Raw genomic sequence first — 15,000 nt, 5'->3', positions numbered from 1 at the left:
TTTCTACATGCCGTGCCGTACATTGATCACCGGGGTCTGGCATGTTAATTGCATAGCAATTTCACGAGTCGAAATACTGTATGCGTGTTTCCCCCTCAAAGACAAACACATGTTTGTGTCCTTATTATGATAATCACTGACTTTTTACAGACCAGGGGCAATCCAATATCCCCTAGGTCAAACGAAGCTCCAACAAAAAAAAAGTCCCTGTCACCAACATTCAGCGCTCCATTCAAAGACATTCGGTGCTCGAGCCAGTGGCCACGAAATGTCTTGACTCTTGAGCTCACGTGTGCGAGTGCAGCAATAAATCTTTGGCAAGTGTGATATTGGCAGAAACGTCATTTTAATGATCCCTCCGTTACCTTCAGAGCTCATTTTCAGGGACTCGTACAATGCTGTAGAGAAGCATTTCCGATATTTTTTAAAGCTCGCTGACCTAGAACATAGGTTTGATTAATGTGCCATCAATAACTAGTCTGCCACTTTCTTCAGAACTTTCAGGGGGGAGGCGACTGATGTGACCTCAGGAGACGTTCAGTCGGCTACTTTAGTGTTTACCACTGTAGTTTGTGCTTTGAAAAACATCTCTTACAATCGCATGGCTAAATAAATTTCAATTTCATTCGGAGTAATCATAGCAGTTTTGATTGGCCATGATGGCCCTTTGCCTAATGGTGCCGCTTGTCACCGATTCCACAGCTGTCAGACGGGGGAAATGTGTCAAGATAACGGCGAAAGTGGCGAGGGGGAGGCAGGCAGGCAAGCAACGTTTCCATCTCTTAAAAGACTGCGCGCAGAGACTCCGTTCTCTCCCCCTCCCTCCTCCTTTTACTCTGGTGCTGCGCTCTCAACTCTGAACACGCACAGCCATAGACACAGCGCTCTCCATATCTCCCTGGCATCTACCGCCGCCTGAAAGTGAACTAACGCCTATCCTTTTGTGCGATTCCCTAGCCAGCCGAATTTGTCTTTCTCACACAGAGGTAAACTTTAAAAGGCTTAGGGGATTCTGTCTGACTCTGGAGAAGTCGTCGTTGAGGTGTTTGAGGATAGCGCTCTTTTTTCCAGGCGACTCAAGTTTTTGCTATTTTCTTGGTCTTTTGCACAGCGCATCCACACGTGGTTGAGGCAGAGCTGTGGAGTCGAGACTCGGTGCGATGCTGAAGAGGGTGTTTTGCCTAAATCACTGACGACTGGATCGCCTGAGGAAGGCTGAACTTTCAGATTTTGATGAGACTTGAATAAGCAAACATCAGCGCAAAAAAGTGAAGAAGAAGAAGAAGAAAAAAACGACCGGGGCTTGGCCCAAAAAAGAGGGTGATTAACATTAACACCAAAGCAAATCAGGTCCTGATTTGTTTCTCCCTAGAAAGGTCCCTCATCAACCAGCAAAATTTCACCCAAAAGCAGACAAGAGGACCGCCCTGCGCTGACCAGGTTAGTCGGCAGGAAGCGACTGATCGCCGCAGGGGTGCTGGGAGTAGTGATGGTCCTGGTGCTGGTCATCCTAATCCCGGTTTTGGTCAACTCCGCTGGAACTTCGGCGCACTATGAGATGCTCGGCTCATGCAGGATGGTGTGCGATCCGTATGGCACCAAGTCTCCAACCAGCACCGCGTCTGCGGACACCGTACGGGGGGACAACAACCTCATGCAGTCTTTACCGACTTTTATACAAGGGCCAAAGGGGGAACCGGGGCGGCCGGGAAAGGTGGGACCTCGGGGCCCACCTGGTGAGCCGGGACCACCTGGCCCGCCTGGTCCACCAGGAGAAAGGGGGGATCCGGGGCGGCCCGGAATACCTGGGCCACCAGGACCGAACGTGGCGTCGGGGGCCATAAGCGCAGCGACGTACAGCACCGTTCCAAAAATCGCCTTTTACGCAGGCCTTAAAAAGCAGCACGAGGGCTACGAGGTGTTAAAATTTGACGACGTGGTGACAAACCTGGGCAACCACTACGACCCGACCACAGGGAAATTCACCTGTTCCATTCCGGGAATATACTTCTTCACCTATCATGTACTGATGCGCGGTGGGGATGGCACCAGCATGTGGGCTGATCTGTGTAAAAACACGCAGGTAAGTCATGCCAGAAAGACACCCACATCCGACTCACAGGGAAGCACCTTGTTCAAGAGTTATTTAAAAATATATACATATAAAAATCATACACAAGACGTTTAATTATTAATTTGTTTACCCACGTCGTGCGGAGATGCACCCTGGTGTGCGTAAACGCGTTACGCATGGTGTATTACGCTTGACTATGCGCCTAGGCATTCATGTGCATTATGCATGCATGTACAAATAATTAGGGTCTAACATGCACTGTTATGTATTATCCCAGTCACTTGGGGGTCAAAACTCAGATGGGGACAACTGTACAATTCCATGCATTACATTCAACTGGTGTTTCCTCTTTTGTGACATGACCAGCCTAATCACAATTAAGTATGGAAATGCATGCAAACAACCCACATTCGAATGATTGGGCTCTGCAGAATGTGATGGGATGTTCTATGAGTAGATCTTTCCCTCTAACATCCAGCCACTTTCAGCATGGAAGAAAGGCTTTTATATTTTTTTTCTTATGAATAACCAACGACAGACATAAATTAACACACCTGTCGTATGCAGTGATGGATCTTAGGAAATAGGCCTATTCTATCGCTACAGGTATCATTTGCAATACCCCTCATCCCACTCAAAAATGAAGTAATAATAATAATAATAATAATAATAATAATAATAATAATAATAATAATAGGCTAATAGTAATAATAATAATAATAATAATAATAATAATAATAATAATATCAAAATATTAATAATATGCATATAATTTAATAATATGAATAGTGAATAGTGTCTTCCTGTGAGACAAATATATTAATATATTCTCCTTTAAGATGGACACAGTTACAGTTACCCCAAAAATGCAGCCTCTCTAAGCCCTCTCAGTTGGTCACGGTGCCGTTGTTCACGACACACGACTGGCTGAGGGCATGTCTAATCCACACCCCCAGAGGGAAGCCCGCCATCACTGAGGGACTGTTCCTGTCCACGATTCACGGAGCGACCCCGTCAAGCGTTCCCACTCAGCACCCTCCATCCTGTCAGCCTTGTGCCCGCTTCACTGCACAAGACGCTCCGCTTCGACTGTGGAGGAAGCCTTAGCCTAATTTTTTACCCTCCACCACCCTTTTCAGCCTATTAAATGTAGGAGTCACACGAACTGTTTAAAACTTGCACATGAACTTCGGCTATTCTGCAAATCTGGCGCCGACTTATCACAAGATGTCTGCTTTGTTTTGATTTGGCTATCACAGACACGCATTAATTTGGAGATGTTGTTTTGTTGTCTTCCTGTTGGGCTGCGTGCATGTGTCGACAAATCGATTCATCCACTTCAAAGTTTAGAGATAGATTCTGTGGATAATAAAACGGCAAAACAAAGCTCAGATACACATTACAAAATCTTTTTTTTTTCTTGTTACACAGTCTATCATTCTGCAATATTCTGAAGGAAACTTCTGACAATCATAAAATGATTTCCATCACAGAGAATATTGTATTACCTTTTCCATAGGCTACAAGCAGTCTGTATAGGCTATGCTTCTATGCGATATTTTATCTGTCACCCTCACCATCGGTAGCATCTTTGAGAAATGCTTTCAAGTGATGAAATGCTGTCCGCTACATATTGCATAAATTAATAATCAGCAAGGGCCGCTCTTTGATTACCATTACTCAGGCTTGATGATGCAGTCTCTTCATCATCAATTCATAATCACAGTTTGCTTATGACACAAAGATTTTTTACATTCAAAATCCCACCGACTTCTTTTTTTTAATCATAGGCTGGTATAATAATTATATAACTTCAAAGTGCTTGTCAGCTACATTAACAATTTTTAGAACTCAAAAACGAGACTTTGTATTGAAGTCCTTTTTGGTGTTCTAAAGAAATTGAGCAAATAATCCAATGTCGCTGACCATGGTGCTGAAACGAGTGGGTCGCATCCTTTTTAGGGATTTCCCCCCTCGGTCTGTTCCAGGCAGGCGCGTCTCATTTAAAACACTGGCGCATAAATGGAGCTTTTCACTTCAATTTAGACATGTCCACACAGGTGCGTGCCAGTGCCATCGCCCAAGACGCCGATCAAAACTACGACTACGCCAGCAACAGCGCCGTGCTGCACCTGGAACCGGGAGACGAGGTCTACGTCAAGCTGGACGGCGGGAAGGCCCACGGAGGAAACAATAACAAATACAGCACTTTCTCCGGTTTCATCATCTACGCTGACTGAGAGGCTTCGCACCACGTGCCTCAGACCCTTGAAACCCTTGAACCTCCTTCTCTTTCCTTCCTCTCCTTTTACTCTCTCCCTCTTTCCGTCCCTTCATTCCCTCGCCTCTCTCTCTCTCTCTCTCTCTCTCTCTCTCTCTCTCTCTCTCTCTCTCTCTCTCTCTCTCTCTCTCTCTCTCTCTCTCGGCCTTTAACGCCGCTGCCACCCCTTGTGCTGTGAAGTGAAGTTCACGGGCGAATGCGTGCGGGGCAGCGCATCCACAGGCAGACAGATAAGCTTTGAGAGTTGAGGGCGGGACAAAGACGTTCCACTTGAGGGACACGCAATCGCACTGTCTATATACTGTATGGGAGAAAATAGCAACGGTCAGAAATATATATCTTTAAAAAAAAGAAAACAACAGTCAATTCAAGTGGACACTGCTGGCCCTCAATCACCAAAGCATTGAATGGTGTGTGTGTGTGTGTGTGTGTGTGTGTGTGTGTGTGTGTGTGTGTGTGTGTGTGTGTGTGTGTGTGTGTGTGTGTGTGTGTGTGTGTGGGCGCGCGTGCGTGTGTGTGAGTGTGTGTATGGGCGTGCGCGCGTGCGTGCGTGCCTGCATGCGTGCTTGTGTGCACGTCTGTGTGTGTGTGTGTCAACAGGTCTGTCTGGCCCTGTAGATGACTTGTCGAAGATGTTCCAGAGAGATGCGTTTTCGTAACAAACATGAGTTTGAAATTATTATGTGCAATAATGTTTAAAGTCAAGGCAACCATAACCTAAATATTATACGTGCTCATCAGATGTCTTAACAGGTCATAATGTTTTAACACCTGGCAACTTGGACGCTTTCTTATTAAGAATGCATTTAAAGACAGCCATCTCCAAACAGTGAATGTCAGTACTAGGCTGCTCTGTCCATTCTATAAAGTGTTTTTATTTGGTCATCAAAAGTATATGCTGTTTTTTGTGGGGCTGTTTTTTAACCAGGGATGGATTACAAACCAAAATGAATGTTTTGTAAGACACTCGGAATTATAGTGGAATCAGTGCTGGGGAAAAGGGAAAAGGCCTTCATTTACGCTGACAAACAAGGCTTGTAATTGAAATGCACTAAGCATCTGTATTATGTACCGTATGGACAACCTAGGAAATTGATATGAGCCTCTTTAACAAGACTAATGGCTTAACGGAGTGAGAATAATTATGGACTTAAACGCATCACAGCGACTGAAGTGTATGAAATGGGTATCAGAGATGGCTGGTGAAGTGCATCACAATCAGTTGCGTCTTTGTTGCCAGATGGGATAAGATGCAACATCCGCCAACCCCAACCCAACACCGCATTTATTTTAAATTACATTAAACCTACAATATACAGAACAGAATGTGGAGAAAGTTCTAGAATCCATGTTCGAGGGTGTAAATGCCTACATCTCCACCCAACCCCACCTCATTTGCACCCAACATACAGTACAGTTATCTACGCTATACAATGGGGGACAACAAAAAAAGATGCGGTTCAAGTGGTCTTGAAAGCCCTATGCAGAAACTGAGTGCGTGGCTAATGTAAATGTGTATGTATCTTACAGAGAGTTGAAGAGATTAAAGTGACTGTTGATATTGCTACTTATTTTATATGTAAATAGTGTAGTGATTATTTTTCTCTCCCCTTCAATGTACAAATGTTGAAAGAGCACAGTGCAAAAGCAATGTATTAGAGTATATTATGCTATAATAAAAAAAAGAAATGTCACACTGGAAACGTTCTGTCAAGGTGGAAAAGTTGATATGGTGAGTGTCAAGTTGTTTATACACCACAGAGGATTAGTGAGAGTAATGACACATTAATGCACAATAGGTATGCTATTTGCATCAAAGACAGACAGGCACAAGATAATTTGTCCATAACACGATCTGTTGCTTCCTGTCATTTGCCTGTATGGGAGACAGTTAAGGTTAGATAGGGTCAGAAGGTGACAGTGGTGTCGGTCATTGGTGTTGTAAATACGCCTCTCAGCCTCCAGAAGTTAATTGTTTATTTTCTGCTTTATTTTCATGTTTAGGTGGTATTCACCATTAGAATCACACAACCGTTTTCCCTTCTGTTTTGGCAAATGACATGGTCTACTGTATTTTATGCCTTATTTCACAAGACCGGCTGACAAACAGTGAACTTGTGTACTGCAGGAATACACAGTACATTTGTAGTGATAATTTAACACTAGAGTCGATTTACCATCTCAGATTTAAAATCTCAGAGATTTTTGATCTCAGAGTACTCTCTAAGAGTTAAATTAACACTGCAGACTACAGAGTTTCCTGTGTGTACACTTCCTGTCCACATCTCGGAAGTCTGGATAATATAAAGCACACGGTCCTCCTCTGTGCAGTGCACTACCACAACTACGAAAGAAAGAGAAAAAACGTCCAGTTGAAGCATAAATGAGTCACCAGTCTTTTCACTGACTTTTATTTTGCCTGGTTTCATTGGGTCATAGGCTTGCAGAATAGAGCCAATCTATCAGAGGGCTTTGATCAGCGAGCCGGAAGAACGTATCCCTATTACTTATTCTAAGGGGATGTGACTGAGTTTGTACGTGTGTGTATGTGTGTGTACATTGTGTGTGTGTGTGTGTGTGTGTGTGTGTGTGTGTGTGTGTGTGTGTGTGTGTGTGTGTGTGTGTGTGTGTGTGTGTGTGTGTGTGTGTGTGTGTGTGTGTGTGTGTGTGTGTGTGTGTGTCTGTGTCTGTGTCTGTGTCTGTGTCTGTGAGAGTGAGTGTGTGCATGCGTGTGTGTATGTGTGTTTGTGGGTGTGTGCGTATGTGGCTGTATAGGTGTCTGTGTGTGTGCGTGCGTGCGTGTGTGTGTGGTTGTATTCACCGAGCATACATGTGTTGTACTGTATTTGTGTTGCTTTCCATCCTCTGCCTCATCCTCTTCTGTTAGTCTGCATGCTATTTTGTTGAGGCTGCACTTGGACCGCACCTAGCCACACCAGACCTCCATACCTGCGGTACTGGGTGACCTTTGTTGATTCTCCAGAGCCTGCAAAAATGGTAAGGATAGCACACTAATTTAGTTTGGTAGACACGCAAGAGTTGGAAAAAGACAGTGGGGAAGAAGAGAGAGAGAGAGAGAGAGAGAGAGAGAGAGAGAGAGAGAGAGAGAGAGAGAGAGAGAGAGAGAGAGAGAGAGAGAGAGAGAGAGAGAGAGAGAGAGAATAAGAGAAGGCAACAGAACGGTGATGATAGACTGTGAGATGGGGAAGGTAGAAAGACAGGCAGTGACAGAGAGAGACGAGAGAGAGAGAGAGAGAGAGAGAGAGAGAGAGAGAGAGAGAGAGAGAGAGAGAGAGAGAGAGAGAGAGAGAAAGGTAGACACAAAGAGGACGTACGACAGACAGAGAAAGAGAGGTGATGTGTTGCTGCATGGGGAGGACAAAAGAGACGTAAGACTCACACCTTAACATCTCTGTTAGCAGCCCAGATGGCAGGCCAGTCTGGTCTGGGATGGGATGTCTCAGGGACAGGGGTGGGCCTGCTGAACTGGGAGCAGAGGAGAGGAGAGGGGAGAGGAGATAAGAGAAGAGGAGAGGAGGGGAGGGGAGGGGAGGGGAGAGAAGAGAAGAGGAGAGGAGAGGAGAAGAGAGGAGATGAAAGGAGTAGAAAGAAGATAGGAGAAGAGCAGAGGAGAGGGGAGAAGAACCGAGGAGAAGAAAGGAGAGAAGAGGAAAGGAGTAGACAGAAGAGAGGAGAAGAGCAGAGGGGAGGAGAGGAGAGGACAGGGAGAAGGACAGAGGAGAGAAGTGGAGAGGAGAGGAGAGGGGAGTGGAGGAGAGGAGAGGAGCGGAGTGGTGAGGAGAAGAGAGGAGAGGAAAGGAGAGAAGAGAATAGAAGAGGAAAGGAGTAGAAAGAAGATCAGAGGGGATGAGAGGAGAGGAGAGGGGAGAGGAACAGAGGAGAGGAGAGGAGAGGAGAGGAGAACATAGGAGAGGAGTGGTGAGGAGAGGAGGGGAGGGGAGGGGGGAAGAGAGGAGAAGAGAAGAGAGGAGAGGAGAGGAGAAGAGATAACTGTTTATTTCTCTCTCTCTCTCTCTCTCTCTCTCTCTCTCTCTCTCTCTCTCTCTCTCTCTCTCTCTCTCTCTCTCTCTCTCTCTGTTTCTTTTATTGGGTATCAAAGCAGCCGGCGTGACATGTGTCCAGGCTGTGCAGCTCCTTGGAGAACGAGGTTGTGTACTTTCATTTTATTTTAAGTTTTGCATGCCATCTCTCCTTGTCTCTGTCACTCTCTCTCTCTTTCTCTCTCTCTCTCTCTATCCCTCTTTCTCTCTATATATATATACAGCAAGCACAGTGTGTGTGCCTGCCTGTCTCTCTGTCTCTGTCTCTCTGTGTTTCCAGCAGTGTGTATTTGTGTGTGTGTGTGTGTGTGTGTGTGTGTGTGTGTGTGTGTGTGTGTGTGTGTGTGTGTGTGTGTGTGTGTGTGTGTGTGTGTGTGTGTGTGTGTGTGTGTGTGTGTGTGTGTGTGTGTGTGTGTGTGTGTTACACCTAAATGATCCTGCAGATCTCCAGAGCCTTCCTGATCCCCTGTCCAAGCCTCAAGCCCCAGGCCCAGACCCAGTAATGAGGAGCGGCCACCGCCTCTGCCCCCTCCATGGCTGCTGAAAGAGTATAGCCCACCTCTTACACACACATACCTGTACACACACACACACACACACACACACACACACTCACACACACACACACACACACACACACACACACACACACACACACACACACACACACACACACTCACACATATGTGCACACATGCGCTCACAGGCACAGGCACATACACACCACGTACATTGTATACCATTGGTTTGCTCCAGTCCAACTCCTGCCTTGTAGATACACAAGCAGGCACAGACACCCACGCCTCCATGCACGTGCACAGACACACACACACACGCACACACACACTTACACACACACACACACACACACACATTCCCACATGCACATGCAGAGCACATACATTGTATACCATCGGTTTGCTCCAGTCCATCTCATGCCTTGTACTGTAGATATGCATGCAGACACAGACACCCACGCCTTCATGCATGCGCACAGACACACACACTCATACACACTCCCACACACACCCACACACAGCATGAGCACATGTGCGCCTGCGCGCACACACACATACACACACACGCACACACACACACTCACACACACTCACACACACACACACATACACGCACATACGCGCACGCACGCACGCACGCACGCACGCGCGCACACACACACACACACACGTCCAGTGATATCATTGTTGCACAGTTGAAATTGTATTTTTCCTGTAATATCATCAGACACTTGTGACCCCATTTCCAGGTGACAACAGTAACTTTATTGATAACGTCCAATTGCCTCCTCTGAACAGGAAAGCCAGCAATGTCATAATAAGAAAAGTCCCACCAGACAAAGCGGCTTGGAAAATGCCTGGTCCCTCGTTTTTTCTCTGACTCCAATTATCCAGCTCGCAATATTGTACCTTGGTTGGTTGTGTCGAGAAATTGCTCGTGCTGAGAAGGCATAGAGTGAAGGAGAAAGAAAGTAACAAGTGGAGGTGAGCAACTCTGTGCTGTGAGAATAGGTAGGCTACCATAATAGTGTATAGCACTTTCAATCGCCTGGTACAGCATACCTAGCCAGGTCGTGCCCTCCTATTGACGCAACACCTTCAGCGTTGCTACTAGTCAGGTCAAGAGCAATGCAAGTACTTTCTGGGCTCCCGAACTCCTCCCACTTTGTCGGGAAGCAAACAACCATTAGCAAACCAAGGGAGGTGGGTCAACCATGACCTTTGGGAAATGTTAATTGTTATGCTCTTGGTCAGACCAAGTCTTGAAGAGATTTGAAAGTCGATGATAATCAGGCTACAGCATGCCAGCACCTTGGATCATACTACATGTCATACACTGGGGCTGCCTGCCTTTCAATTCATTCCTCAAGTCATTTCATCCAGCCTCCAGCAGGTCTTGTGACATGAGCATGGACGGATGATGACTCCAAGGGCCCCTGGGCCATGTAGCAAGAAAGGGACCCCCTCTCCCTAGAACCGCGAGGTTCCACAATAGTTTGTGGTTTATTTATGAGGTTTAGTGAGAATGTTCATTCGTTGTTGGGGGTTCGGAGGTTTCTCTCCCCGAAAAAAAAACAGCAGTTAAATGTACAATTTTAATAACAATATAAGGATATAAGTATAAGTAATACGTAATAGACAAGTTATGAAGGAAGGCTTAAGCTTCAGGGCCCCCTTGGCTCTTGGGCCCCTGTGCCTGGGCCCGGTAGGCCCGTACAGTAACCCTTCTTTGGACATGAGTCTCCATGTCATAGATGACATCTCAAAGCGATTTTTAAAAATGTATTTTTAATATCTTACAAAATTGTCATTCAGAAGTAACTCTTTCATTCATTCATTTCATTCATTCATGCAGTCAGGATATTAAATGGCCGAGGGGGTGTCGAAAGCATGAGCTTCTTGGTGGAGAAAGCTTATTGTGTAAGGGCAAGAACTTAGGAACGCTGGCATAGCCATAGGCTGGAGTAGACCTACAATGTTTATAATAATAACAAATCAAAGCTTATGTTGGCAATTTCTGTGGGGTGGCAAGCACCATCGTGTCATCGTGTCATCTCCAGTTTCAATCTTTAGTAAAAGTAGCAGCAAGAACATAATGCAAAGTATAATGAAGTAATTTGCTTGGTCATGGATCAGGCCACCTCTACAGTAGTTATAATAATAATAAAAAACAGTAAAAGTGTGCACCTCCTACAGTAACACTAGCCAAAAAAACAGCATAATGTTCACGATAATAACAAAAATAGTTGATGTGGGTAATTTGCTTGGCCGTGGAGTGCCAGCCATCCATCAGGTAGGATCCTCTCTGAGAGGCCACCTGTTCAGACGCCCTTGTTCCACCTTTCATTAGCGGCGTCGCCCGTCCCTGAGCACTCATTAATAAAGCTACGGGCCCCGTTTGGGGGCGTCTGTCTCTGGCAGCATGGGGCCCCTCACACAGGCAGGTAGATGGTACACACCACACACTCAAACACACACACACACACACACACACACACACACACACACACACACACACACACACACACACACACACACACACACACACACACACACACACACACACACACACACACACAGAGGCAGGTGAATTGTACCCCCCCCCCCACACACACACACACACAGGCAGGTAAACACCACACACACACACGCAAAGGCAAGTAGACACCATACACACACACACAGGCAGACAGGCAGACTCACACGCGCACGCACGGACACACACGCACACGCACACGCACACACACATGCACGCACACACACACACACACACACACACACACACACACACACACACACACACACACACACACACACACACACACATACAGCACCACCCCTACCTCCACGCTTTGTCTCTGTCTGTCTTGCTCAGGCAAACACCTGTACTCACCCCTACCTCTCCCACAACCCCACCCTACCCCCACATCCATTGACACCACCCTCTGCCTTCACCACCACCGCCACCACCCTCCCCTACCCCATCCAACTGCAGCTCAAACCCCTGTTGAGTAGGCAGCCCAGTCTCTGAGTGGCTACGTAAGAGAAACAGCCCATCAGCTGGCTTCACTCCCTCTGCTGAGGGGCTCAGATGTTCAGCTTCACTTTGATGATGCCGTAAACTGCAATCGAAGAGCTTTGTTGCAAGATGACTTGTATCCATTTTGGAGCATTTTGAGAAATTGATATTTGTATTGGGCATTGCATTGCATTGCAAAATGCATTTTATATACGTAGGGTTTCACAAAATATTTGAGTGACAAGAATTCACACATACTGCAGATGAAAGGATTTCTGAACAGTCATTTCCAATACAGTAGTAAAATGAAAAAGTCTATAAAAAAAGAAGTTTAAGACATTTTGGAATGAAACTCTTGCTCGCAGAGAGGCTTCCGAATACCTTTTATAATGTACTATTGTTTACTGTAATGTGTTTCCTGTGGATATGATAAAAAAATATATATTTTTAATGAACAGAAATAACTCACGAATTGGTAATTGTCCTGACAATCCTTCGATTAGATCAAAATTTGATTCGTTTGCAGATTATTAATCTTGATTTCCCCTTGGGATCCATAAGGTAAATCTACTAGTAATGGTGATTGAAATTGTCAGCTATATCCCAGGAATCAAGTCAAATGGTGCAAGAAATAGCTATAGTATTTTCATAGTATTTTTTATCGCACATGATCAAACATAATAGTCATTCAATGTGCTTAAAAGGAAAGAAAGAAGAGAGAGAAGAAAAGTAAATGTAATTTAAAAAGTAAGACTGTAAGACTATAATAAAAAGTAAGGCTAACCAAAGGCAGATGAAAATAAAGCTGGTTCCAGCATTTGGTAGCATAATGGCTAAATGCCATTTCACCCTGTCTGGATCTTACCCTAGGCACAACCGGTAGAGGAGACTCTAAAGACCTGACTCCTGAGACATCTTTTAGGATGATATTGCTCTTGCACACGGCAATATATTTAAGGCCTTGGCCACAGAGTGACTTATAGACAATCAAAAGAGTGAATGACCCCGTCAGTATATTTGATACACAGTATTTCTTTCAGCACTGACTAACTAACCTGCCACTCAATGTGCTTCACGTGGCTGGCTAATGCGGAGGAGAAGGCTCATCTCGTCTCGTCTCATCCTGCTGTTGAAATGCCACTTATTAAAAGGTCACCCTTTATCTGGGAGCGGAGGGCATGGCTGATCTCCCCCACCCCCCACCCCTTGACCCTCTTGGAGTTGCGATGAAACACGGCAGTGACCCTATTAAGGGACATCTCCATGTCAGCTACACAGTAAAATTTACCCAAAGTGATAGTTCAATACTTTTTAAGAATATAATTCAGAGGAAGGGTATCACAGGAAGGATAGGTAAAGCCCTGCTAGTATCTGTTACTGTTGGAAGGTGCAATGTTCAGCAAGCGTCCACTGAGTAAACTAACTGCCTGGAAAGAGGACCTTTTTCGTTTTAGGCCTACCTTTTTTGTGTAACACTCGAGGTGTTGGCCTTCCTACTCTTTGAGTATTGTGTTGAGCAAATCACATCATTCTGCCATTACAAACCAGCTAGGCTTACTGCATTACCACACCAAAACAGACAATTACTACAAGGTGTTGCCGGGCTATTTTCAGAGCAAGAACGGTATGAGAGACAAAAGCGGAAAAATATGACCGTCAAAAGCAAGGATTCAAACTTTCCGATTGACTGCCGACGCTGTCTGCGAACCGAATCATAGCTCATTATCATAGCACTTTCTGAAGTTCAACTACAAATGCTCAAAACGCTTTTGTCTCTTTTGTCACCATTTCCTCTATACAAAATCAATTATTTCTGGTGACATTGTCACTCTCGTTGCCTTTGGTGTGTTCATGTGGTTACCCCAATAGACATGCTGTATATTAATTATAATTGTTTTATACATGTTATACTTGTAATTGTATAAAATCTCTGACTATTGGAAACCAACTGGTGTTCAATAGTGGGAATGAACTGGAAATATATAGGCCTACTTGCCTAGGCTACAACAGCTCTGTGGATGACAGGTGCCACATGCTTCAGCTGAGATCTGCAGTTAGACACTTTTGATATGGTACAGTTTTTTCTGGAATTAATATGACATAAGGTTCTATTGCCATGTCCATGAACTGCCATGCCCCTTTAGGAGAGTAGTGGGGCGCAGAATGAACGGACTTCAATGGGGAAGACTTAAAAAGTCAAATCCATTTAACTGAATCCCCCATGTTTTGGAATTGATGACCCATAGAACGATTTATCTTGGATCCCTATTGAGAATCTTTGGTGGAGTCAAACAGAGAAGAGGCAAGTAGTACAGAACAAGCTGCATATCATACAGAACTTGGGTGGAGGTGTAGTGGAGAGCCCAGGTGGAACAAGTGAAGTAGATGTGCCTGTACTTCTATCTTCTGCTGTAACTTGTTACTGATGGTCAGAGTTGTATGAAGTAGAAGTAGAATTATTCTTACAAATGTAATTTCAACACTAGTGGTATGATATAACATGGTTTCAACTTTGTAATATCACACTACTAGTGTGTTGTAATTACATCATTAAAAGTTCTTCTACTTTTACTTTACACAACTCTACTGATGGTGTGAAAAAAAGAACAGAACAAAAATCCCAAAAAATCTAAGTCACAACACCCTACTACACCCTACAAGTTTAACGGACTCATCAAATGGCAAGATATTTACAGCCAATCGGTGTAAGGATTTTATGCACAACAAAAGTGTATATATTACATCCAATAGTTGCATTAAGCGATAAAAAGTCTTTAATCTCACCAAATTATGCAACACCGCCCAATATCGCTAGCCTCGCGCGCCATCCTACGTACTTCCGCCAAGACACTTGGCTCCGCACTACATGGTAGTATTATGGGATGGCCAGGACCAGGCTACAATATCGCACCTTTCCTCACTAAATTAAAGCGGTGTGCATGGCATAAATACTTACACCTTTGCATAGGTAGCCTAGGCGTTTCCAAAATCACAGTCATAGTTAAATTAACAAAAAACAGAAATGGCATTAACAACCAATCATGTGT

At 44.9% G+C, this 15,000-nt stretch overlaps 1 protein-coding gene across 1 annotated transcript; it reads left to right on the top strand.

The window, feature by feature from the left end:
* The first annotated feature begins 1,465 nt into the window (after positions 1–1,465).
* On the top strand, positions 1,466–4,314 carry c1ql3a (complement component 1, q subcomponent-like 3a). The gene is made up of 2 exons (XM_063206972.1): positions 1,466–2,083; positions 4,135–4,314. The coding sequence occupies exons 1-2, from the start codon at positions 1,490–1,492 to the stop codon at positions 4,312–4,314; spliced, it is 774 nt and encodes a 257-aa protein (XP_063063042.1). The 5' UTR covers positions 1,466–1,489.
* The last annotated feature ends 10,686 nt before the right edge of the window (positions 4,315–15,000 follow it).

Source organism: Engraulis encrasicolus, chromosome 9 (assembly GCF_034702125.1).
Source record: "Engraulis encrasicolus isolate BLACKSEA-1 chromosome 9, IST_EnEncr_1.0, whole genome shotgun sequence".
Classification (NCBI taxonomy): domain Eukaryota; kingdom Metazoa; phylum Chordata; class Actinopteri; order Clupeiformes; family Engraulidae; genus Engraulis; species Engraulis encrasicolus.
This window is presented reverse-complemented; position numbering and strand designations above follow the sequence as displayed.

Coding starts and splice junctions, on each gene's coding strand:
- c1ql3a (XM_063206972.1), top strand. CDS start 1,490: ATGGTCCTGGTGCTGGTCATCCTAATCCCGGTTTTGGTCAACTCCGCT. Junction 2,084..4,134: donor ATCTGTGTAAAAACACGCAG/GTAAGTCATGCC, acceptor ATGTCCACACAG/GTGCGTGCCAGTGCCATCGC.